At 36.0% G+C, this 27246-nt stretch overlaps 2 protein-coding genes across 5 annotated transcripts; both read left to right on the top strand.

Annotated features, from left to right (window-relative positions):
- Positions 1-417: 417 nt before the first annotated feature.
- On the top strand, positions 418-6136 carry LOC116247172 (probable NAD(P)H dehydrogenase subunit CRR3, chloroplastic). Of its 4 annotated transcripts, XR_004170823.2 has the most exons (5): positions 418-633; positions 737-873; positions 3843-3999; positions 5393-5575; positions 5887-6136. XR_004170823.2 is itself a non-coding variant. In XM_031619179.2 (4 exons), the coding sequence occupies exons 1-3, from the start codon at positions 434-436 to the stop codon at positions 3965-3967; spliced, it is 462 nt and encodes a 153-aa protein (XP_031475039.1). In that variant the 5' UTR covers positions 418-433; the 3' UTR covers positions 3968-3999; positions 5175-5360. The 4 variants fall into 4 exon arrangements, 3 of the variants coding, with proteins under 3 accessions (XP_031475039.1, XP_031475040.1, XP_031475038.1); XM_031619179.2 differs by lacking the exons at positions 5393-5575; positions 5887-6136 and adding an exon at positions 5175-5360; XM_031619180.2 differs by lacking the exons at positions 5393-5575; positions 5887-6136 and adding an exon at positions 4444-5134.
- A 16487-nt stretch (positions 6137-22623) lies between these two features.
- On the top strand, positions 22624-26955 carry LOC116249236 (transcription factor HHO3-like). The gene is made up of 5 exons (XM_031622451.2): positions 22624-23164; positions 23387-23643; positions 24437-24704; positions 24829-24905; positions 26290-26955. The coding sequence occupies exons 1-5, from the start codon at positions 23056-23058 to the stop codon at positions 26680-26682; spliced, it is 1104 nt and encodes a 367-aa protein (XP_031478311.1). The 5' UTR covers positions 22624-23055; the 3' UTR covers positions 26683-26955.
- Positions 26956-27246: the final 291 nt, after the last annotated feature.

Genomic DNA, 27246 nt, shown 5'->3' with positions numbered 1-27246 from the left:
CGAATTAGACTTATATTATTTTAAGTGATAGAATTAGACTTGGATCAAGTTTAGTCGTTATCTATTAAAACTGAACTCGAATTCAGCAGGATAACGACCGGCTTGCTTGGATCTTTATTGAATGCCAAATATCATATTCGGATTTAGTTATAAAACTTCATATTTAAACCCGAAAAAAAAAACTTAGTAGGGTTCACAGAAATGTTTTTCCTGTCAAACCACTTTTTTATATTTCTCAACTCACCAGATATGACTAAACGGATTTGAAATATTGGGTAAATTAGATCTAAGAGTCCAAATCTGCTTTGTATTTACAATGGGGTCCTGATTTGTGTTCCAAATCTTATGATGTGGTGGAACCGATCCGATTCTATCCGTTGCAGCCGTTAGATATTGAAAACTGAGTGGAAGGGGGAGAGTGTATGAAGCTTAGATGATGGCGGGAGCGAACTCTTCCTCCTTCATCGCCTTCGCCCCTTCCCTCCTTGGAGTCCCTTGCCATAACCCTAAATCCACCTTTCATTTCTCTCCCAGAAGCGCGGCGAACGGGGCCTCCGGCAGGCGGAAGCGCCCCTCTGTCTCCGATGTCGAGCTAGCGATCGGCGCCGGGAAGTTCCGCGATCGCGATTTCAGGTACTCACCCTTTTTCCTTTTCTTTCGATTTCATCCATTTCATTCCTTTTTATTTGGAATTTGGGAACGAAAGTGGAATCATGGTGCCCAAATCGCGGTTCAGGCCGAACAAGGAAACTCCGGGGTTTATCGATATTGTGCAGTCGAGCCCCATTGGTCAGGAGGAGAGCGACGTCGAGCGGAGGCTTCGCGGGGTTGGGGAATGGATGGTTCAGAAGACGGAGGGAGAAGGTCGTTCGGGTACGTGGATACGTCTCCTCTGCACCATTATTAGATTCCTTTTCTTTCCCGCCGTTATTCATTGTTCTGAGTATTGCTGGAATTGACGTTCGAATTACGATTGATTTAAGAAGAATTTGGGAGATGTCGTGGTCTGAAGTTAAACACGGAACGATAAGTTGGGAATGAACCTGCTTGTGGTTTTGTTTCTATATCTCCTCCAAACTCTTTATTTTATACTTGGATATAATTTCCCATTTCGAGCTAGATGCATGCGAGCAACTCGAAGTTCGCGATGCCTTGTAGTTCTAATACATGTGGAATTGAAGTTCAAATTGAATTGATTTAAAAAAGAATTAGGATGTTGTGGTCTGATTAAACCACAAATCGGGTAAGTTGGGGATGAAGTCTGAGGTAATATGTAGAGCGAACAAGAAATAACAAACAACACAGGTACTTGTTTCGCTGGTGAAACTTAATTGGCCGGTAAGTCTTACGCCGGTGACCGCTTAATTTCTCTCTATCTCTCACACCATTCTATGAGAGATAAAGGTTTAATAGGGTTAAATTGCAGATGGATCTCTGTGTTGTCCATCTCGCTGTTGCTTTCCTTAGTTCTAGAAGTGGTCATATTAGGTTGAAATTTTCTTCATTCTAATATTGGCAAGGGCTGTGCTCCCTTATTACTTTATTTCATTTATCTGGCTGTTCTCCTTTCTTTAGTTGTAGATTTGCATTCATTAGAATATGTGCCCAGCTTTCCTCATTTAAATATCTCGGGTCAGGATACCTTGTTCTCCAACTGATGCATGTTGTTTAGTTTCTATCATCTCGCAACTCTGTTTTGTCATCCTTGGAGATAGACCATGTAAAAGTTGGAGATTGTAATTGGCCTTCCGACATGATGGAAGCATGAATTTTGAGTTTGATGAGCTACACACTGTGTACTGATTTTCTCCAATATTTTTTGGTAACAAGAAGAGAAACATGAATGGAAGTCACAAACCTGGTTATGTAGAAATATTGAGTATACATTAGCTGCCTCACCTTTCTCTTTGCATTGGGACCACTTTCTGTATCTTACAACAGAAAGCTATTATCTCTATGTTGTAGTTTAAGCAAAAAATCTGGGATGACATTATGAATTCAATCCTGCTAACATCATAGTTTCCCACTTGAAAATTGGTGGTGGATCAGACACTTCACTTTTATCTCTTATGTTAATGAAGTGAAATGCTAGCTTCTGTTCCCCCTGCAAAATCTCAACCATAAGCTTGAGTGCTCCTTAGAAATTCTGTGCTTCTTACTTGTAGTGGTGAAGTTTGACAACTTATTTTATGGAGCTTATATTGTTCTTATTCTTTATTCTTGTAAAGGCACCTTTCCCCTTTCTAAGATCTGAGAAAGCAGTTTGTTTGTGTCCCTGCATTAACAGAAGGTAACTAAGAGAACAGACCCACAGACCTCCTGTATTTGCCCAGTTGTCCGTTTAATATACTATCCGAAGTAGGTGGTTGAGCTTTAGATTCTTTTGGAAAAAAAAAAAATTCTTGCCCTCCCCAAAAAAATGGCCTTCAACAACATCTGAGAATTGTAAGAAAATGAGACATTACTCTTCATCCAAAATTATCCAAATTTTTATCCCTAATACTCCATAGATATTCCGAACAGACAAGTTCCCTTGGCCATTAAATAGGAGCAGCAGTGCATTCTTTGCTTACAACATCTGAGAATTGTAAGAAAATGAGCCATTACTCTTCATCCAAAATTATCCAAATTTTTATCCCTAATACTCCATAGATATTCCGAACAGACAAGTTCCCTTGGCCATTAAATAGGAGCAGCAGTGCATTCTTTGCTTACAACATCTGAGAATTGTAAGAAAATGAGCCATTACTCTTCATCCAAAATTATCCAAATTTTTATCCCTAATACTCCATAGATTTTCCGACTGGACAGACAAGTTCCGTTCGGCCATTAAAGAGGAGCAGCAGCGCATTATTTGCTTACATCTTTTCACCTTTACAAACTAAAACGTCACCACTTTCTATCCTAGATGCTAGCACCACAATTCAATTTCTGTCTAAATTGTGCAGTAAATAAGGCTATAGGATAGGTATTTCTTACATAATCCTTTCAAGTCCTTGGCTTATTACATGAGTTTGAATTTCATTTCACCAGTTCAAATCTGGTTCTTGATGTATCAAAACATATATATACAGAAAGAAAATGAATGTGGTTTCACGTGTAATACTTATTCATTACGTTAAATAGTCTACTAATTTGTTATAGAGGTATTTTATATGATTTTTTCGAGAACAAAAGATCTATGAAAAGGTTCAACTATCAGAATCATTTTAGACACTCTTTTATTACTTTTGGCAATCATTTCTAAACAAGAACATTTATAATACTGAGCTTCGCCGTTTGTGATATTTCTAAAATTAAATCTCACCACTAATGTTTCCTTATTTCATTAAGCAGGATAAAATAGAAAGAAAAAATGTTGAAAATAGACATGAAGAAGAGCATGGTTAATACCAGTCATTTTTTTACGTATCATTTTCAAAAGTAACTATCTTATTCATATTGGCATCTGTAATGATGCTATACGACACTTGTAGTTTGTATAATGATCTAATTTACGTGGCAAAGAGTAGTCTTGCATGGGCTAAAGAATAGTCTTGCATGGGCTAAAGAATATTGCCATTTACAAAATGACATCCGCATCTACACATTCTGCCATAAGTAGCAAGCTGTTTCGTAAGAGTTGTAGAGGTCACTTCGACATTCTTCCTTGCATTTTGAGTTGGAAAAGGCTCAAAATTGCTATAGGCCTAAAAGCTGGTCAGTTCCTACATCTAACGGGTTGTTTGGTAGAGTTCTAATGTGCAGCATATGTTTGACAATCATTTCTATTTCTTTAAGACGGGGATGCAAGTTGCTACTGTATCAGTAGAAATGTTACAGCTCTCTAATTGCATGTGCAGGGCAGGAGGTTCTGATGTTATTTGGCTTAAAAATTCTACCTATCTGGCTTTTTGCACTTCTCGTGGCTTCTGGTATTGTAAAGCTGCCATTCAGCATCCCATTTCTGGATGATTATCTTATGTAAAGGATGAAAATTTTTAGTCCAGTCCACGAAAGGTATATCCATGATTGCCCTCCTAGAACTTGATGTACATACTGAGCAGTCTGTATAAATCTCATTTCTTATTACCACTTTATAGTTATATATTTCCTCGGATGCATGGTGCACAGTTACCTTAGGAGTTTTTCTTTCAAGTTGTGGCTTTCCTTGGGATAAAATTTAGAAAATTTTTAGAAGCTTTACAAACTTGAAAATATAAAGGGAAAAAAATGCAGTTATAAAATGATAAAATTTCTCGTCTTTTCTTGCAAAAATACAAAAGAATCAAGTAGAAAATCCTTTAAGAAACATAAAGAAAACAAACATAAAAAATTGCAAGCTTAAAAATATGAAGAAGATGTTAAAAATCTCGAGACCATAAATTTCTGAGGGTAACGTTATGGTTTTTTTTATTTCTTTTTTCTTGGGTAGGACTTTGCAAATATCTTCTTTTCTTGCAGATTGGAATATTTTCACAATACTGGTGATATTTATAACCATGGTCAGATTCAAGGAATGGACCTCTTAGCTCCACCCTATGTTTGTACTTTGACTGTCTATATTCAGGTAAGCGATAATATCTAGATTAGATCCAGTTAACCGACACGCCTCCATTGAGACATGGGGTTGGAGTTGCTCACCATTTGGTTTAGTTCCGGCATAAGCTCATATGGGTTCGTTAAATGGGCTTGGCTGGCCAAGTTAAAAGCTGCTTGTAAGCTAAGCAACTTGAGCTTAAATATAGGGAGTCAGATGCAGCTTGAGATCCTGAACCTTGACTTTCTGTTTTTCTTGTACAAACCTTTTTAGTGCTAGTGGTTCACCAACAAATACATCAGTGCTCCATATCATCTGTCAACATGGTCTTTAAATATCTCGAAGACCTATGGATCGATATATTACATGATCTGCTTATGAATAGAATCAGTGCATGGCTTTACTCTTAACATTCAATGCAAGTGTTAATTTCGATTGGTTTTCTTTATTTTGCAAAGAAATATGTACTTATGGCGTGAGAGATTATCATTCTTTTCCTGTTTATTTTCTTTCTAAAGATGTCTCCTTTTACTTATTAATCCAACTCAGATCGTTCCAAAAAGTAATCATGCATGCATATGATATTATGAATCCCACTAATTTGAATGTGATGAGCTTTAGAACTTCCACTAAAGACAAGAACACAAACATGCAGTGGGAGGTCGCTTTATGTTTTAATGACGAGGACAACCAGAACAAAGCAGAGGAGATATGCACAAACAAAGGCGACCAACTAGAGTACAGCAAATGACCACCAACTTGAAAAATCTAGAAATGTCATTCAAAAGGGGGCTCGATGCCTTTCTTCACAAAAGAAATGCGAACCATTCTGATCATGTATTAACCTGATCTGGCTTGTGGTTCATTCTACAGGATTTAGGTCAGTAACATGTTTTATCTAGACAGAATGAGCAAGGTATTCATGTGAAGCCAGACAATATCGATAAATATTCAAGACTCATTATCAAACTCGATGTGCCAGATCCTATTTCTGGTAGTTAACAAGGTTGTGGTATCTCCCTCAAAGATCTCTGTCAACGTTAGGTATGTCAACAGGTATGATTCGAATCAGATATACCGTTAACTGTATTTTCCTTTGTATATATTCACATGTTCAGGTTCTATTTCGAACAAAGAAAAGTTGTATCAGAATCTGATTTGACAATTAGAATATGCTTTTTACATTCACATTTGAACAGAACCTTGGTGATTTTCAAAATCTAAGAGCATTGGATATAGGCCATTTATTTAAAACTAAATCTCATCTTCTCCAATCTGAATCCAGTTGATGCCATTTCTTAAATTCAAATATGATCTGATTTCTTAATTGGATATTAATTTTTTTTTTATATATCTGATTTTTTCAGAATGGTTTGGTCGAATATCGGATCCAAATCAGTTGACATCCCTGGTCAAAATGCTATATTTTATGCAATTGGCAGCCAAATGTGTTTCTGCAGTGCAACTTTGGCTTCCTTGTAAGTATATTACTTCAGAGATGCCAACGTTAATCTGGCCACTTTACAGGTCAAAAAGTATATTAAGATGAAGATCTTCGACCAAATATTCCCTCCCCACTTATAATCTGAGCTTTCACATGGTGTAATCATCATAAGTTATGGCAATCTGGTCTAACAGAGAAACTTCCTGTTGAAGAGAAAGTTCATTCAGCCGTCTAGTCCTTCAAGGGACCCTCGGCTCTTGCACTTTCATGATTGCCTACAAAAATTGGGTCTTGTGAATGCATATGGATGATGCGTCCCCGCTTTGATTCCTGTAAATAATATTCCTCTCGGACCACTAAGGGCAATGGGAGGCCTTAAGCCCGGGCGGTGGATTATTAACCTCTTACTCACCCCGAATAAACACATGTAAGCATACAAATATGAGTCATTAAAAAAAACAAAATTCAACCATACTTTTGTTCAGATCTAAACGATTTCCGTTTTAGATAAACGTGCTGAACTTAAAATAGCATTATCTCTTGGAGACCAAACTATTGAATTTGACATCCACTAGTTGAAAGGTCAAGGAATATTATTAAATCTCATTCCTATGGATTCATGAAAGAAACATGCTTTCATTATCTTAACTGCCGCTAAGACTATCTAATTGAAATTCAAGCATTCTAACAAAGAGCTGACTTAGTAAGGCATGCTCAAACGATGTAATTTAACAAAGATTTCTCTCTCTTTCTATATATATATATATATATATATATATATATATATGAAAATTGAATGAGGAATCTAACTATCCAAAATAGCCAAACTAACTTAAGAGGCCCATCTATCGACATTTTTTGTGATATAGTGGTAGTTCATAATTTTTTTTTTTCCTTTTGTTTGTCACTCAACCATCTATAACAAATGGATCGAACAGTCATCATAAGTAAGCTGGATGACTCTAGATAGCTAATGGATCAAGTTATCATAAGTAAGCTAGCTAACACCATTTAATATATATATATATATATATATATATATATATATATATATATATATATATATATATCTATGTAATAGAGAGAGAGAGAGAGAGAGAGAGAGAGAGAGAGAGAGAGAGAGAGAAGCCGTCATGACTACTTGGGAACTACTCCTGCAATAGGTTTCTAGTTAGTTTCTTTTTTCCTCTTTTTTGCTAGAGGAAGAAACAAAACTCCTGCCATCTTGACCCCTTTGGATCCTGGTATTTTCTGGAAGGAATATATGCGGATATTCCACTATTCCTTCTAGATTTAAGTATTTCAAAGAAAACAAAACTATGGATTCTCGTATCTGCGCTCTCTATATATTCTATAGTATTTATTGGTTTGTGCATATTGCATCATCTTGGATACTGAATAAAGAAGCGGTCACATTAATGGATGCCTGGTGCATGTTGCTTTGACATTTTAGGAGGGCTCAGTAAGAGAAGAAGAAGAGAGAGAGAAATGTAAGATGGAGAGCACCAATGCAGAGAGAGAAGACCCAATGCCTCTTCTCACTCGCACTTTTTGGCAATAGTTGGTGGTGAACCCATTTCATTTGTTTAAAAGAAATTCATATAACATAGAGATCTAAGAAAATGTCTGATGTCTCTGATTGATACTACATTGAATGGCCTAAAAAAATGATATTTAAAAAATGGAAAAAGGATAATATCTGATTAAAAAATCGAATCAGATTTGGATTTTTAAAGTGACATCTGATTGGACTTAAGTTCGGTTTTAAATAAATACTATGTATCCAATATTCATATATTTGGAAAGTTAACTAATATGTAGTAATTATATAGTCCAGATTCGGTTGTATATTTCAAAATTGCATTTAGATTTGATTATGAAATTAAAAGTTGGGCTGAAATCAGGCTGAAATTAAAAATTGCATATATATATTTTTAATATAAAATAGTTGTATATATGCATTAAATATAAGTTACTAGTCGGTGCAGCGCCCAATCTTAGCGTGTCACTAGCGATTTTTTCTCTCTTAAATCTTAAGCAGAGAAGATGATATTACTCGGGTTGAGAATTCAGCAGAAAAGAAAAGAAAAGAAAAAAGAAAGATACTGAGAATCTGTATATATCTAGCATATCCTTTCCTCGATGCAATTGATTGGTCCAAGATCTTTGCATATTCTTTGAATGTACGCATATCGTTGTGCATTTTACATCATCAAGGGATGAGATATTTTAAGTTTCATTCTTGAACGATTCAAGTTGGCGATTGAATCATTTTTCCTAAAATTTTTTTATCTCCAACAATGATATATAAAAAACAGATATATATATATATATATATATATATATATATATATATATATATATATATATATATATATATATATATATATATATATATATATATAAAATCTCTCCTAGCATTTAAGAACATCAAAACAAGGTCATCAATCTTTTTGATTGGACGCCTTTTAAATATTAATTCTTTTAATCTGTTTTTTTATCGTGGATGATGGTAGAATGGGGAGGAGTAAATGACCAAAGCAAAATATGATTTTTTTTTCCTTGAAAAATTACAAAATTGCTCTTCTGGTAAAACATGAGAATATATGTCTTCCAATGTTAGCAACAAAACACTGGAAAGTGTTCTCATGTGAATGTGGTTGCATTGTGAAGAAGTCATTGGGATCTGATTTCTACATCAAATTTTATGACATGGTCAACTTCAGGGCAGAAAATTTAGAGATTTCATAAGATTTTGGTATAAAACCAAATTCTGGAAATTTTCCTTTATATATAGTTTTCTTCTTTTCTCTAGAGTCTTTTCATTTAAGCATTCACGCTTTCCTAAGATAAAAAAATATAATATATTGATTACAACATAAATACTTTTTCTATATCTCCCATTGGGCATTGGTCATGAAATTTTATGAGATTGCCACTTAATCTTTATATCCACTTTCTGGAGACTTAGAATTTAATGAATTTATTCTTGATGGGACAAAAACATGATTCATCCAATAAGTATAAGGCACATCCATGTTCATGCATACTTGCAAATTAAAACTTCCAAGTGAATGCCAGGGATGAAAATTTTACTTAGGGGTGAATAGGGAGTCGAAATACTCGAGCAGACATACAGGTGAATAGCGAGTCGAAATACTCGAGCTTGATTCATTAAAGCTCGGTTCTTGAACGAGTTCAAACCGAGTCATTTCCTTCACAAGTCGAGCTCGAGTTCATGAATCAACTTGTTTAAATAATCGAGTCGAGTTCGAGCTCAACACGTGACTGCCGAGTCGAACTCGAGTCTTAATAGAGTTTGTTGAGCCTTATTCAAGTCGATATATTCAAACGAGTTTATGAGTTTGTCAAGCCTTAATCGAGTCGAGCTCGAGTTCAATATGTAATGCCAAGTCGAGCTTGAGCTACTTCCGTCGAGCTTGGGGTTTCTTAAGTCGAGCTGAGCTCGAGTTGACTGAACTGGGGCTCGACTCAGCTCATGTTCACCCCTATGTCTACTATCATATTATGCCAAGAGATGCACCTCGAGTATTGGACTCTTCGAACTCCTAGGCCCTCGAGCTCGCCACCTGGCTAGCCAGGTGCACGGCGAGCTTAATATATAAATAATGGTCTCTAAAATGGTGGAAAACCTGTTCAAATTGGTGCACTCTGTTCTAGGTGCATTCAAATTCCAAGTAGAATAACAAAACCCTAGAATCGCCTGATTCACCTCCCCTTGCTTACGGTAGTGCAATTTTAAAATGCAGAAAACCCATTGGACTTCGAATCTCGAACTATATATATTTAAGGGAATATCCCCATTTTTCAAAGAATCTTGATTGATTAAGATTCTGAAGCATCGATTTTGTCAATTTATTTCTCTCATCTGTAAAGAAAGGAGATTCTGACTGACATTTTTCGATTTATAAATGTCTCTATGGTTGAGAATATGCCATTTCCAGGTGAATATCCCATTGCTAATGACCTCACATTGGATGCGATCTACATCTTTGATTCGTTGGGTAACTTCAAACAACCACCTTCTTGATTGTGCATTGAACAAGTCTTTCCACAATATAACTGAAGATTCTGAAGCCCATGATAAAATAACATATATATAGTTAAAAGTAATGCTGTTGTGGTTGAGGCTTAGGTAAACTTGCACCAGTAATCTATTGGGGACCGACTTTTGGTGCACCACCACCATATACATGTCAAGTTTTTTTTTTATGATAAATTTTTTTTAATTTTAATGTGATTTTAGTTAGTAGTTTGTGAATTAAGTATTATTTTTTAGATGGTCTAAAAGGCTTATCGATTCAGCATGTGCGCTTAGGACAGGGCTGGAGCCATAAATTTTTGTCTATGAGGCATCAAATATATAAGTAACAAATTTTCGGTGGGCCTTCGGGTCGGGACACAGGTCTCGTGGGGCAGATTCATATAATTAAACGCAAATCTGTCCAGATCCAATCATTAAAAGTATGTTTTTAGAGTAGGCTCCGTGGGGCATACGCCCCACACAACGTACACTTACCTCCACCTTGGGATGTCAACGGATCGGGTATATCTTTAACCATATCCGCTTTTTTAGATATTCATATATTCGGATTCGAATTCGAATAAAATAAAATTCATATCCGAATCCGAAATCCGATTTCGCAATCCGAATCCGTTTTTTATATTTATATCTGAATCCGAATTTTGAACATGATTTTGTTAATTTTCAACTTAATAGCATTGGAGACATGATATTTGTCTAAAAATGAATCCGATCCGAATCCGTATCCGATCGGATATTTTATGTATATCTAGATCTGAATCCAAATTTGAATATATTAAAATTTTTTCCATATCCAATTTTTTCGGATAAGTTCGGTCGGATATCCGATTCAAATCGAATATATTGACATCCATACCGATGGTAGACGTGAAGAATGCAAAATCATGCATGGTTCATGAGATACTTTAAATAATCAAATTTATGCATAAGCTTACTTATTTATTGACTATTAAATCTGCATAGATCATGTGACTATGGGCCCTTAACTATTTCAAAATGATATAGAGAAATATCATAAATTATCCTCTATAAAACTAAACACATATTTAAACTATTTTTATTATTTTGGTCAATACGGGATGGATATTCCATGCTACTTATGCTGCTAACGTTTCCCCATTGAATGAGTAGTCCAATTAATCTACCAAAGAACAATACATCAGCAAATGGTCTGGATCAAGGAAAAATTTATGTGGTTGTGACTCATTTAGGGCGATCGAACTTCGTAAGATGATGTATATGGTATGGTCCCAAATCTGAATAAAGTTTTAGACCGGTCTGGTCAACGTTAAGGGAAAAAAAAGGCAAGCAAATTGAGCACAATTTCACATATGGACCAATTTCAGGTCTTGATCCGAAATGCATTTGATCCTAACAGGGAGTTTGGATCCTAAGGGGGAGTTTGGAAACTGGCACAACTCCAATGATTGTGTCCTTAGTTTCCAAAGAACGTAGTGTTCATGCTACCAAACACCCTTCTGTTTCTGCAACCAAACGCCCTTCTAGCAATACGACTTTAGTCTAAAAATATAGATAGTTAGATTGCATGAAATGTATCATGTTCACCTCAGACACCATCAATTAACTATACTTCAATGTCCAAGTAACTGGAGTCCAATAGGTCCAACACACACACACACATACACACTAGAGGCGGAGCCACATATGGGCATGTGTGAGCATTTGCCCACACAATCCCACAAATGTTAGTTATTTTCATAGTGGTAATTTTCACTCATTAATTTATTCATTTACTCAGTGTCTTTGCCACCAAACGACCTCAAGATGATTGGCTGGTGCTTCGCAACTGGGGATGATCTTTCACCAATATCCGAATTCTTTGAACAAGAGATGCTTTCAAATGCTCTTGCTCCACTTCTTTCTCCCTTCACAATTTTGATTCATGATTTTCACTTAGGATTCTTTAACCTTCACACTTGCATTTGTTTAACTACAAATTAATAAATTAAGAATTGTGATCATTGTTTAAGAAAAATGGTAGCCAACGACCTCAGATTCAAAGAATCTAGATTGTTGTTGAAGGCATTTAAAAATCACAAGCTACATTAGTTTTTATGTTTACAAGAAAAATATTACATGTGAAAGTTTAGGTGTTCACACACCTTCAACTCATATTATTCAATTCACTATGCTAAACCATGGGACTTGATTGTTTGGCAGGCATGGAAAATCAGGTTTGAGATCTAATTGTGACCAATTCAAGATTAGATGAGCTCAACTCTGACCTTTATTGTCCAAAGACCATATTCAAATTCTGCCATCAATATGGTTCTGGACTCGCTAAGGTCTCAACATAGCTGCGACCGAGCCGATGATTCCTATTAAGCGACAGTTAGGTCCGAAGAGACGTAGTGTAGTTGGTTGAACTAGTGATGAGAAAATGACTTGTCACCTGTTCTATTCTCATGGATGGTGCTCCTATGCTTTATAAATTGGAGTGCTGTGGATTTAAATTAGTTGGTCGACTACTAATTAACAATGACCATTTTGTATAGATAAATAGATAGCTATAACTTTTCCTACTTTGAATTTGTCACCTGCTCCACACCATTTTCTTACTTTAGTTACATTAGTATAAAAAATTCACAACATTCCTTCCCAACTTTTGCAAAAAAAGTATTGCTTCACACACCCTTTTTATAATTCCCATCCATCTTTTAGTAACTTTGAGTGGAAAAAATATTAGGGTTTGAACCATTGTCACATATATCGTGTACGGGTTGTATATGGCAAAAAATTTCTCGGGTATAATATGGCAAAGTTGTAAATCTCAAAAAAATCTCGGTAAATTTTTAAAAAACTTAAAACATTTAATAGAAAATTATAAAAAAATAAAAATTAACAAAAAATATGAAAAACACGAAAAAAATGCATATAATACACATTTTTTCATGTTTTTTTATACGACTAGCTTATTCCTCGTGTATTACATGCATTTTTTTTTCGAATAATACGAGTTTTGTGTGACAATGGTTTGAACCATGAAAGAAGGGAAATATGAAGGTTCTCAAGTAAGAAGTTCCTACATCAAATCTCCAAGCTTCAAGTTTTAAACCTTGTCATTATGTCGTGTCAAGTTTTTTATGGTATTGCTCTCATAAAGGTTTGAGGTTGGGATTCATGATCTATTCAACTGGTAATTTGTAATTAGTTTTAAATTCAACATCCAAAACTAGATCCAAATGTGAAGGGACATGTAGACATGAAAGGTGTTTTAAAGAAACATCTTGTTTGGTAAAAAGTTAAGTTTATGTTTCTTTAGAATTTACCAAAAGGTATGCTGCTTCATGCAAAATGCTTAACTTTTTGTGGGGATTTGTTGGGGCTCTGTATGAAGCCATCTTCTCTTTGTAAGAAAGTGCCCTCATTGCTTCTTCTTAATAAAGTGATATTTGAATTGCATTTGTGTAAGTTTGAAGCAGACTCATTTGCCAATCTTATTCTTGTGTGGCCATTCCCAATTCATATCATAGCAATTGACATATTCAAATCCAACATGGTGCTCAATTCAAAGAAAAGGTGTTAGGGATTGAAGAAGTCACAACCCAATTGATCTGCACCTTTGAGTGCACCAACCTTCATCAGAATATGCCCATCCAACTAACTCAGGATTCTCTCTCTCTCTCTCTCACTCTCATATATATATATATATATATATATATATATATATATATATATATAGTGATTGGTAACCAAACACTTAGGTCCGATGAAAACCAGACTCTTTGATTTTTATTTTTAAAATGTTTCTTTTTCTTTTTTCAATCTAACCTTATTGATATGATCTTAAAGATGGGTTGATGCAAAACATATACTAATTGATCATTTGTTAGGCTTTAATCGTGTTTTTATAATATGAAAAGAGGACGGCCCCCATGACGTGATAATAAAAAATCAACATTTTTCATTAAAACAACTTTAATCAAAGCATCTTTTTTTATCAAAATAGTCTTTATAAACACACACACACACACACACACACACACACACACACACACACATATATATATATATATATATATATATATATATATATATATATATGTAAAACTAATAAAAATTAGACTCATTAAAATACTTGAAAAAAGTCCAATTTTGAAACTCACTTTACTCATTTGCCTTATCGAAAAGCAGACTAGCCTGGGGTTACATGCCCTTTAAAAAAAAAATACAAAAAAAACGTGAAAAAAATGCATATAATACAACTATACTACCCATTTTTTCCTTTTTTTTTTTTGGCATTTTTTTAAAAAAATTCATCTAATTATCGTTTTATTGAGTTGTTTTCACATATTTAACGCGATTTTTTTGATTAAGACACATTTTTTGTGACAATGTTGTAAAGTAATGAACAGTTTGTTTGATCAATCCTGATTCCTGGGTCCCTGTCCAGATCTTTTACGCCACAAAGACGTCAAAAGAAGTAAAAAGTTTTGGCCATGTTTCCACTTCATCCAATTGTATAGATTGAACATTCCAGACCTTGTGAAACAAGTCATAATCGCAATACATGCATCAACATTACTAATGTTGTCAATAACAATGAGGGCGCGGAATGCATGGCGGGATACATGCATGGGCATAGAGAGAGACGCGTGGTATTAGCAAGGAGCTGCGCGTCAGCCGACAGCCGACAATGGCGGAGCCAGAAATTTTTAACTAAAAGATACTAATAGTTTAATTTTAATCTTTAAAGAATATGTGCATATAAATAAGTAAGAGTTATAGAGGTATCAACAAGTAAACATGACGACAGTTTAGTGTTGCTGAATGTGGTATGAAATGATTTCTTTTTTTTTTTAAAAAAAAAAATCTGACTATATAGGAAAATTTAAAATATTCAAGTCTATGAAATTTTAATATAGCCATGAAAGCCGGATTTATAAATTTTATCTTTACAAAGTTTAAAAAATTAATAGCCCTAGCCTTGCTAATAAGATTATATATATAGAACTTGATTTGCATATATAATTTCATATTTTCTTAAATTTTTGCATATTTTACATTATTTACATGAAACAAAATAACTAAGAGATTCGTAAGAAATATATATGTAAGAAAACATTGAGAGAGAGAGAGAGAGAGAGAGAGAGAGAGAGAGATAAACTATAAAACTTTTACAAAATTAACTGAATTCATTGTACACGCCAGATTTTATGATGCAGTCAAGCTAAGATGACGATTTCCAAATCCTTATAAAATCTGGTTGACATTGATACGAGATTTTGAATTTTCTTAAAATTTTATGAGTTTTGCAATCTATGCGGTTAGGTTGTTGAAAATAAAAGGCTGGATGCGTCATGTATAATATATATTAATTATGTACATATAATACATTGAATGGTCAAATATAGAGCTAGATTATAAATAAAAATATTTCTAATGTCACATTTTTCATGTATGCGTAAAACTCTTCGTACGACAAGGCGTCATGTTGGCAAAATTCCATTGGGTCAACTCGTGACGCACCTAAGGTTGCTCGTATCGGGCCAAGAACGAGTCAAACTCGTCTCGATATATTATTTTGTTTTATAAGTTATGCTACACATTATTTATATATAACAAACTTTTATATAAAATTTGTTATATACAAAATAATTTAAGTAAAAAGGAAAACTGGGTCACCTGGGTCCCCTACTTGGCTCGCTTTGGCTAGTGCTAAGTCTCGAACCGAGTCCCGAAATAGTCAACTATGTGACAAAAATTGTAATTACATGTGCTCTTTTTATGGGGTTATATAGATAAGTCTCTTGTTAATTAATGTACGGCTAATGATCCATTTTTCTTATAATAATAAAGATTTTGCATGTTGACGTATCGCCTATATGATCAATGCCGTTTTTAAAATGCTTAATTTATGGCGTAGCAATTTATTGTCAAATGTTCATTACATAAAGGTTCATGTCATCCTAGCTACGTGCCCTTGTTTCATATCCTATGATTTTTTTTTTTCATTTATTTCTCCTGCGGAAGTCAAATGATATTGCTCATACTTTAGTCCATAACAAAGGACATTTTTTTTTTAACTTCTATATTTTTTGCACAAGTTATGATAAACTTTTCATAATAGATGTCAAACTTATCGGCAAAGGATAAAGTGACATTTGGTGAACAATCTTTGAAAGTTTCGACTTTCTTCTACGCGTTGGGTTTCCCTCACTTAGGGGTGTCGAGCCCAAGTTCAGCCAGCTCGAGCTTGAGCTCGACAAACTGGTTTGAATATATGAGCTATTACTATATAAGGGTTGTTCTGATGATGTAACCGCATGGGTATGGGTTCGTAGTTTGCCGGGTGGTGGGTCTCCTTCATCTAAGGGTGAACACGATCCCAGTCGAGCCCAAGCTCAGCAAGATCGACTCGACTCGACTAATGAAACCTTGAGCTCAAGAATAGCTCGATAGAAGCTGCTCAAACTCAACTCGGCAGTTACGTGTTGAGCTCGAGCTCAATTCGACTATGACTCGACAAACTCGTTTGAATATATGGACTACTACTTTGCCATAAATTGAGGTAGACTCGATTAAGGCTCGACAAACTTGAAAGAGCTTTTGTGAAAACTTACATAATTAATTAACGTCAATATATCGATTTTTTAATTAAAAAAATCGGTCGAATATTTAAAAAATTGTTGCACATCATTTTCGAGCCAAGTCAAGCCTTTAACAGTTCGAGTTTAGTGAACTCGAACTCAACTTGATTATTTTGAATGAGTCGACTCGTTAAACAAATGACTTGGCTCAAACTCTTTCACAAGTCGAGCTTTAACGACTCAAAATGACTGTTTCGTTGATGGTTTAAAACTGAGTTTTAGATGCAAAACACCGTGTTATCACAACAAACCCTGTTTTAGGAGTCTTTGGGTGACATCAAAATTTGGTTTCTTAAAAATCTTTTGATAAAATTCATTTTTTACAATAGATCTAAAAAAACGTGCCCTCTCCAAAAGCTTTGCACTCCCAAATTTTTGTCTCATCATTCAAAAGCTTAAGCTAATTTCTTAAACTTATGTAGAAAAATTATTTTTCACAAAGCCTAGTATTCACACAATACCATTCTTTTTAAGGGAGTCATCCAAATACTAACACAATCATTTTGGATAATTTTCATATTTATTCAGTTTATTCAAAGTTTAGATTATATTAGTTCATCAAGTTCACTTTATATTTAGTAAGCTTAAAAAACATAGTTTTGGGTTTAGAGATGATTAAATAAGATCCTGATTATATGAAGCTTTGATGTATGTTTGGAAAAATAAGTCATGTTTTTTTTTGGGGACATAAATATTTTGAAACCATTGACATTATATTTTAAAAGAAAAAGCAGAATAATTTTTTATGCGTATATTTTAATGTATACGCATAACGGTCACATTGGCAGTGAGCCTTGTGAAGGATAAATTGATGAGGGAGATTACCTCATAAATTATGTTGAATTGAAATATGCAAGATTATATATCAAAATGCAAGATACATCTTTAACTACTCAATCTTATATTTGAGGGTTTGATCTAATGTGAGACCCACCTTAGAACTATAATTTTTAACGAATTACATATTTGAGAATCATAATGTAGTATTTTTATTATCTCTTGAATAGATGGATTTCAAGTGAAAAAAAAAAGGAGACGATATGTATATTTGTACTTATTGATTTTAAAATGCAAGGGTTATCGAAGATTACAAACTTGAAGTAATTAAATACATTAGGCGTAATTTATATATCAGCGTTAAACAAACAATATTTAAGTAATCAATGTTTTTTTTAAAAAAAAAACTACATTTCTAGATTTTATATCTGTAAGCGTCTATACCGGCGCCGATTGTCACCACTGTAGAGCTTACCAATTAAAAAATTTACAACAGTAAACAAGTACATAGTAAAATTATTGAAGAATAGTAACTGATGGTAAAAGAATTGTGTGGGCAGTTGCCCACACTTGGGGGTCTGCTAATGGACAGACCTAAAAGCCATTCAATGTGGCATGACTCATGAGCGCGACGTAGATCTAACACTCTAACAGTCTAACTACTAGTCAAACCCAATCTCGACATCACAACTCGGTTCGGAAATTGAAGCCAAGCTGTTCAAGCTTGACTCGTCCGTTCAGTTCGTCTCTTCACGACTCAACAGGTTAAGGAGGCAAAATGCCGGGCGTCTCGGTTTGGTAGGTCCGTTCAGCATAAACCACAAATGTCCTAACTCGGCCCGACTCGGTCTCGACTCGATGGTCAAATGGCAGCCCAGTCAACTGGGACCAAACCCATTGACTCGTGAAAGTTCGTTTGTTGGTGAGTCAACCCTCCGAACGATCTAGGCGCACTCAATGATCAGCAGTCCATGCGTTGATGCAAGGCAAAGCATGACTCGTGGTTCTTGAAACATTGACATTGTTTCCTTTACGATCCAACAAAAGTGGTGTAATTTATGCGTTAATTTTATGATTTTTAAGTCATATTGTTGTCCATTAATACTATGAGATGAGAAACTTGGATGTAGCTAAGAAAAATATCTTATTAAATTGTTGATTTCAAACTTAGAAACATTCATGTCTTGAAAGTTCAAGGGGTTGAATTAAATGGTTGGTTGTCATGATCATTTACATTTTTTTTAGGACACCAACTGAAGTTTATGAGGGCTTGTGGGATTTACTAAACTAGGAGCTCAAGGTCAATATATGAGTGACTAAGTTGTCACATGCATAAAGTTTGATTAATAATATATCTACTCCACAATATAGTAACAATGCTAATGCTTACAAATATCAGAAAGCATGTTAGGAGCAACTGGTCCCTTGTTGGAGTGGCATGGCTACATGGGCATTCACCTAGGCGGAGCCAAGATTTTTTTCAGGGACGAGCCGACAATCTAACCTTTGGATCTGGGTAGGGCTAAATTGAATTCAAATCTAAAAAAAAAAATACATGGCGCAATTAAAAAATTATATTTTTTTCAATGTAATTTTTTTTTCATTGGCCAGGGTGGAGCCATGGTCTAGGCTGGCCCTCCTCTCCCTCCGCCCCTAAGCGCAAATGAAATAAAATATTCCTCATGCTTACCCAAAAAACGTAACAAAAATCACGATGCACCATCATTACTTATGATTTAATGTTAGATTTAGCAATATGCTAATGGAGGCACCAAAATGAAAAAGAGCAGAGAAATGCCTGGGCACGGGCCCGAGTAGACCCGATTCGGTTTGATTTATTTTTTAATATTATTTTTTATTTAATAGGGATATATATTTTATTATTTAAAATACATTTTAATTTTATATTTAATTTTTTTTTAATCGGGCAAAGCCCGAGCTCGGATGTCGGGTATCAAGCGAGTCTAGACTTGATTTTCGGGTGTCGAGTTGTCCTTAGCCTGAGTCTTATCGGGCCGAGCAGCACTGACCAGATGCCCAAGCCTACATAGCATCACATGGAAATGGCAAGTCAACAACGCCCTTAGCATCACATTTAAATGGCAAGTCAAACCAAACCAGCTTAACCAACCAGACGCAAGGTTACTTATACATGCAGTCAAATCGTAGAGAAGTCATTGATACTTGGATTTTGGGTCAAGGGACAATTTTCTATCCAAATCTACATGGTCTTGGTTTTGATAAATTGCTCATTTCATTCATCAGAAATGGCTAATTCTTGGGATTGATGGTAGGGTATTCAATTCAAACCTAGTTAAATAAATTGCTCATTTCATTCATCAGAAATGGCTAATTCTTGGGATTGATGGTAGGGTATTCAATTCAAACCTAGTTAAAAATATTAGACATGATGGACGATTAAGAAAAAAATAAAGAGAAAAATGTAATGATCATTTTCGTTATCTAGTACTCATACACACTTTTTTCACTTTGTTTTTCTTTTAACCATTTATCTATTTCATATGGATGACCTTCGTTAGATGATTGAGTGATTTACGATAAACAGAACCATTACTCACTATATATATATATATATATATATATATATATATATAAAATAAAGTAATTAGATAAAATACTTCTCTTGCTCGACTTACTAAACATATGTTGGTCACATAGTACAATCCCTATTCATATTATGAGTATGTATATAATATAAATAACCTGTGTGCGTTTTCTAAAATTGAATTCTTCACATGCATGGATGCCCATCCTGACTTGAAGTTCTAACTCTACTACTATTTCGAATCAACTCGGCTGGGCCGAATTAAAGTTTCTAAATTTTTACTAAGGCCAAAATATCATTTTTTAAAAAGTTTTTAGATAGAACAAGTGATTTTTTTTTTAAATTTACATATAAATTTTAAAAAAATGTAGGGCCAGGGTTCATGCAGACCTTACCCTGGCTCCGCCCCTGCCCATATAGGCATAGGAAAAGATGTTAACCAAATTTACAACTCAAGAATAAATGGTGGCTGCTCTTCTCCCACAAACACAACAAATAGGGCATCTAACTTAATCACTTAGTCAAGTAATAGTCACTGAATTGCCAATGGCACGAGAAAATGAAGCCCCCTCATCTAAGTCACGCGGACTCTTCTGTTTTACTACAACACCAGAGTTGCATTGAGTCAGGTGCACACCGAACATGGGTGCGGCTCCGACTCACACCGAAGCCTAGTTAGAATGTCATATTACTAAATTACTTATGTAATATACGTTGTTCTGATATTTTCCTATGCAATGCAATTATTCATTTATTCAAGTATGTTATATACATTAACAACTGAATTGTAATAATAATATATACATGTTTATTCTGTTATATATATAATAAATTAAAAATAATAATAATAAAATACCCTCACCGCACCTAAATTTTTTGGGATGTATAGCTCCGGCACCGGCACCCACTCCTTGCACTTAGGTGACATAGCTCCTCATATGCATTTCCCTTACTTCTAGGGAGGGCGAAGCCAAAATTTTTTCATGAGGATGGTTAAATTAAAGTTTTTAAATTTGGACTAGGACCGAAATATTATTTTTCAAAATTTTTATATAAAACAAGTGATTTAAAAAAAAAAATTACTTATAATTTTGTTTTTAAATTTTGAGGTGGGGTCAAGGCCCAAGCGATTCCTACCTTGGATCCACACTTGTTTTTAGGGTCGAGGTTGCTTAAGGATTTGCGTGAGCTTATGGTACATCCATCAACTATATTGTGGTGCTTGTCAATGTGTGCAGTCCAAGAACTCTTGAATCTACAAGAACTACCAATCATATTTGGCAAACCTGTGATTTGGACTCAATAGACAGATGACCAGGTCATCAGGTTAGCAAGTCGACTCATTGACTTGGTCGAGCTTTAAAATAACCATAATCTAGGCCATCTGAATTGGGTGAGTCATGATGAGTTAGGTCGAGTCGAGGACGAGTAAGGTCAATTCGGGGTGATCGGGCCGAGTTAGGAGCAAGCCGGACCAAAGTTACTCATGGTCAGCTTTCTTAGCAATCTGAGGTGACTTGGGTGATTCCTGAGCCAACCAGGTGAGTTTGCCAACTATGCTGCCAATAGAATTTTTACCCACATGAGCACCCGAAGCCCTTTAGGGCTAAATATTAACTAAATTGACATCTTGACTAAAGTATAATTCTAAGATTAAACTTGTTATAATTGTTTTACAAAATTCCAAGTTTAGGATTCAAAATCAAATTATTAAAATTAGCATACTTGATACCAAACAGCTTCATCCCTATCCGGCCTTAATTTGTTTCATCAGCTTCATTCTTATAAGCCAAATATGAGTGTTTGGTTCGACCTTTGATTATGGTATAACTCAAAATTCATGGTCATCTCATATCACTACAAATTCAAATCCAACCTCTCTGCATCTATGGATTTGAAATCCACATTGGTGCTAAACTATCACATATTGCTTGTTCGATCCATTATTCCAACCTTATTATCTAGTGCGCTAAACCTAAGGTTGGGTACTGAGCTGAGCTGCTGGTAGGTACCCGGTATTCAGCGTGACTCGAGTTGGAGCTAAAAAAAAAAAGCACCAGCCGGTCCCATAATTTATGAGGCCAACATTAATCTCTATTCGCTTGATATTTTTTAATATTTATTTTATTAATTTATATATTTAAATATAATATTTTATTACAATTAATTATATTTATATATTATTTTATATTAACAATATATTTTTAATTAAAAAAATCAAATTGATAGTAACTTCAACTCATGAAAATCTGCGTTGGAATTCTTTTTTTGTTTACTACGACCATTCTTCATATTTCTCACAGCTTTCTCTCTCTAGTCTCTATCCTATAGCTAAATGACATGCTTCTCTCTGTCTGCAGAGTTTTTCCCGGGGACGGACCGGGACCAGTCTTCGGTGACCGGCCGTTTCTCTCTCTAGTCCTCCGTTTACCGCAGATGCCGATCTCTCCACTTTCCCTCTCTACTTTCTCTCTCTAGGTTTGTACGTAATTAGCTGTCGATCTTATCGAGAGAGAGAGAGAGAGAGGAGCAGCGATGGTGGTGGCCCAACGGGCAGCTGACGAGGGCAGCCAGCGCGGACGGAGGGGGATCAGAGTGGGAATATGCAAATCTATCCTCTCCAGATTCCCCTTTTTTTTGTACGCGACGCCCCGATCTCGACCTTCTCCTCCCCCACCACTCTCCCCGTCTCTCTTTCTGCACACGTTATTATAAGAACTGAAGGAGGAGAAGAAAGTAAGAGGGAGAAAAAAGTTTATTCCTTCATCATCCAGATTCCTTCTTCACTTTTCTTCTTCTGTTCATCTCCTTCTCTCTCTATTTTTCCTCCTCATTTATGGTTTCTCTGTCTGAGGGATTCACCTCCGGCGTCCTCCCTCCTTTTCCGCACCTCCTCTTCTTCTGTTTGTCCGTCCCTGATGTCTCTTCTTCATGTCCTGTTGGAAGTCTGATTGCCCCTTCTCTCTGCTTCTGCTTTGAGTGGCTGGAGAAATCACTGCATCTCCTCATTCTTCTTCTTCTCTCTGCGTTTCCTCCTTTTGATTCCTCCGTTAGCTTTGGCGAGCTTCGGGAATGGAGATGGGCAGGTGCCAGGAGTACATAGATGCTCTAGAGGAAGAACGCAAGAAGATTCAGGTTTTCCAAAGAGAGCTGCCTCTGTGCCTACAGCTTGTCACCCAAGGTTCTCTTCTCTCTCTCGTTAATCTTTTCCTCTCTCTTGTTGGTAATGCATTTGATATGCAAGATGTTGCTCACAATCCTTGCTTTTTATTTTCTCTGTTTGGTGTTCCTAGATTCTGTGGTTTTTTCATTTATGATCACAATATTTGCTTTCTTCATTTTCTTCGAATGGTTTTTCTCAGCGTTTTAGTTTCTGAGCTTTGTTTCATTGCGCGTTTGTCAGCCATTGAAGCATGCAGGCAGCAACTGGAAGCCGAAATAGGAGGTGCCGGATCTGACTGTGAGGAGACATCCAGTGAGGGCCCTGTTCTTGAAGAATTTATACCTCTAAAGAAGGATTCTGAAGATACCCAGAAGGAAAATTGCAGGGAAGAAACCAAAGAAGATGGTTGTGGTGACACCAGTGAGAAAGATGAGAAGCCTGATTGGTTGAGGTCCGTTCAACTATGGAGTCAAGATGCTGAAAGTACTCCGAAAGAGGTATCCTCCATTGCCCTTGATGTAGGTTCATGGCTGACTACCACACTTGGTGCATTCAATCCATGTCTGAAAGGTTGTGTGGAAGATCCGAGAATCTGTTTGGACCATCCTGAGAGATCTGGGATTGGGCAAACGGTGGATTTAGCCTTGAAGATGAATGAAAAGTAGAGAATTTTGAGCTTGATATTAAGGTGACATATGTATATGATTTCAAGAAAAATGAGTTAAAAGTGGATTTTTAAGAGATCTCTGTAGAAAATGATGGTTTAGATGGATTTTAGGACAACAAACAAGTCCATTGATTTAGCGCCAGAAAAAAGAAGATATTCTTCTTTCCTTTACAGCACAGAAAGGGGAACGGGGAAAAAACTATTCACGGTAACTCTTAGGGATACAATCTTTAAATTCTTTATTCATTTCGCTAACATTCCTTCTGTCTGAAGGCTAGAAACCAATGAGCTTGCGCCAATGAATTTCTCTTCATTCTAGATTTAGGTTTAATCAAGCCTTGTGGTGAAACTTCTAAATTTTGCTGGAGAAATGAGACTCCTGTTGAAAACCACTGTCACTTTCCTATTTGTTTCCCCACTTGGTATTACCAAAAGATGAAGTTGGAACCGATCAAAAGCCCGATTTGACTCAATGGGCAAGGCTAATATGAGTTCTACTAATCCTTAATAAGATCTTTTCCAAGTTTTCACTTTCAAGATCCTGTTTTTCTTTTGTTTCTATCTTAAACTGTGCACGATTGAGCTTGGAGTTACTGAAGATTTTTCCCTCTTTTTCAATGAAGGATGTGGATTCATATAGAAAATCACTGAGTTCAGAGACCAAGAAGAGGGGTGCTTTCCATCCTTTCTGCAAGGAAAAGAAAGCCCCATCTGATCCCTCTCCTGCTCCTTCTGCGGTGGCTGCTCCTGCGGCCACTGTGGCGGCAAGTTCAGCCACCACCAAAGGGGAGGATAAGGAAGGATCCGCACAGAAGAAGACAAGGAGGTGTTGGTCACCAGAACTTCACCACCGATTTCTTCATGCTCTTCAACAACTTGGTGGTTCCCATGGTTAGTTATCTTACCCACCTTTTATTCTTCTGTGATTTACATCTTTCTTTCTTTCTTTTGCTTGATTCCTTTCCTGAGGTTACAGATTTAGACACTGAAATTGATCTTTTTCTTTTCTCCACAGCTGCAACACCAAAGCAGATAAGGGAGTTGATGAAGGTAGACGGTCTCACCAACGATGAAGTCAAAAGCCACTTACAGGTCTCTCTCTCCTTTTCCCTCTCTAGAAAGTTTCAAGCTGGTTCATGGCTGACCGACAGGCATGATCTCCTAGAGACCGTCCTTGTTAAGGCAAGATATAATTTAAAAATTGGTGATCGGAAAAGATCTGTGGTGAATCGTTTGAGATTTCTGATGATGTGCCTGTATCTATCAGAAACAGAATAAAATATTTTTAATTAATAATGGGGAATCCCCTTTTTTTTGTATTAATAAACATTGGCATGAGAAGCTTCGGGATAATGCTATTAATACGTGTATTAGCTGGAGTGTCGATCGGGTCATGAAAGTCTTTGCATCTGAATTGACCGGAGCATCGTCTGGAGTTCACACAGGTAGCATAATTATGAGAGTTAAATATTTATTATATTATTTTGATGAACACTAGCTTTCTAACTCTACCTTGGTAACTTTTTTTTTTAATCCAAATTAACCGAGTTAAATATTTATTATATTATTTTGATGATTAGTTCGTAAGTTTCTCTTTTTTATGTTGTCTTGTTTTTGGTATCATGGGCGTGCAAGTAGGGGCTTTGGTTGTTTCTGTTCGAATTATGAATTTGAAATTATTTACTTTTGTTGGTATGGTTAAAAAAAAAAGTCAGTCACAAATTCATCATTCATCTAACTAAAACTAAGAATTAAATGCGTAAATTTTATAGTTGAAATTTCCATTTATTTTTTGACAATGAAGCAAAAGATGTCAGGGCTCCATATAAGGTTTGGCCGATATAGCTGGTTAGGTGGGTGGCTGGTAGGAGGCTAATTGTTGGTTCGAATCTTGTGAGTGGAGTTTTATATTGCAGGGCGAACAACAACGGCCTCTCGTGAGTTTCTAGAGTCATTACAAATAAAAAACGAAGAAAAAGTTGTGAAAGATTTAATATGATCTTCAAAGGTCTTATCTTGCATTCATGTATCTCAAATCTTAAAAATAAAATAAGATCGAGGTATCCAGGATATAGACTCGTACATTTTTACTGTGTATCTAACAAAAGAAAAAGCGCATACATTTACCGAGATGAAAATTTGATTTTACCTAGATAAGAGTTTGAATTACTCTTTTAATCAAACATGGGAGAAACTTCATCCAATTTGTTATTTTCTCGAAATCCCATTTCATTTTCAAATAGGAAAAGAACTGTGAGACGACATTATTTTCACCCTCCAAACCAAAAGTTATTCGAGATAAACTTATCTTTTTCTACTTTATTCACTCACTTGCAAACTGAATTATCATTTGTGGAGACAGAAACCTCTTCGTTTAAAAGATTCACTTGGAGAGTTCCATAGCTCTCTTCTGTAAAAAATTCATCTGGTGTTTCGATCTTTTTTACTGCTCCACTGATGATAATTTTTACTGCAGAAGTACCGCTTGCACACGAGGCGTGTTCCAAGCACCTCAATTCCCATGAGCAGTTCTCAGCCAGCACAGTTTGTTGTGGTGGGTGGCATCTGGGTTCCACCAGATTACAGCAACAGCACAGTTGCACCTTCTGCCCACCACCCGGAAGCCGCGCCGCGGACCGTCTATGCGCCGGTGGCGACGTCGACGGCGCCATCAACAGTAACAACAACATCACTGCCTGCAGCAAACTCAAAGCCAAAGAAACAGTTGCAACAGCAGTCGCCGGACGGCCCGCTGTCGCCGGAGAGACGGGCTGGTGGTGGCAAGTGTGGAAGCAGGGAGAGCGTTGGCGAAGATTCAAGCTCCTCAGCCACTTCTTCCTCCCACACTACCACCTCTCCTGCTATGTAAACTACTTACACATACACACACACCTCTGATACACATAGAACAGATAAAATGAAGTCACAGTAGCCTCTGTATCTTTCTGTAACCAGTGTGCTTGTCAGATTTTGGTCCTCAAGTAGTGGAATAAGGCAGAAATTTGGAGTAGGGACATCCAGTGGGCTTGAACCCATGACCTTTGTCTATAACCCAGGAGAGTAACAGGGCATTTTGTTTGAAATGGCTGGCTATGTTAACTTTTTCTGACTGTCCACATCAAATGAGAACTCATTTTGTTCAGTTTTTCCCTGCAAAATACTTACATTCCCTCTCTTTAACAACTCAGATGGAGTGTCGTCTTCTTTTACATCTCAATCAGAAGAGGAAAAGTTACTGCAACTCAAGAGTGCCTTCTTCAACTCATGAGAGAAGATCTTATCATGTGTTTTCACCATTAGTTGGTCTCTTTCGACCTCCATTTTCACTGAACTGCATATATTCTTTTATTGCTCATTATGGAGACCTGTCTGACTTCAAAAATTGTTGGTCGAGTTGGTAAATTTCCTTCGACATGGTGATCTGTCAGATTCA

This window comes from Nymphaea colorata, chromosome 2, assembly GCF_008831285.2.
Source record: "Nymphaea colorata isolate Beijing-Zhang1983 chromosome 2, ASM883128v2, whole genome shotgun sequence".
NCBI lineage: Eukaryota > Viridiplantae > Streptophyta > Magnoliopsida > Nymphaeales > Nymphaeaceae > Nymphaea > Nymphaea colorata.
This window is presented reverse-complemented; position numbering and strand designations above follow the sequence as displayed.

Bases quoted from the DNA above. Each gene is read 5' to 3' on its own strand.
- LOC116247172 (XM_031619179.2), top strand. From the start codon at position 434: ATGATGGCGGGAGCGAACTCTTCCTCCTTCATCGCCTTCGCCCCTTCC. The intron at 634-736 runs GTACTCACCCTT...ATCGCGGTTCAG, and splicing joins TTCCGCGATCGCGATTTCAG to GCCGAACAAGGAAACTCCGG. The intron at 874-3,842 runs GTACGTGGATAC...TTGCATGTGCAG, and splicing joins GGAGGGAGAAGGTCGTTCGG to GGCAGGAGGTTCTGATGTTA.
- LOC116249236 (XM_031622451.2), top strand. From the start codon at position 23,056: ATGGAGATGGGCAGGTGCCAGGAGTACATAGATGCTCTAGAGGAAGAA. The intron at 23,165-23,386 runs GTTCTCTTCTCT...CGCGTTTGTCAG, and splicing joins CCTACAGCTTGTCACCCAAG to CCATTGAAGCATGCAGGCAG. The intron at 23,644-24,436 runs GTATCCTCCATT...TTTTCAATGAAG, and splicing joins CTGAAAGTACTCCGAAAGAG to GATGTGGATTCATATAGAAA.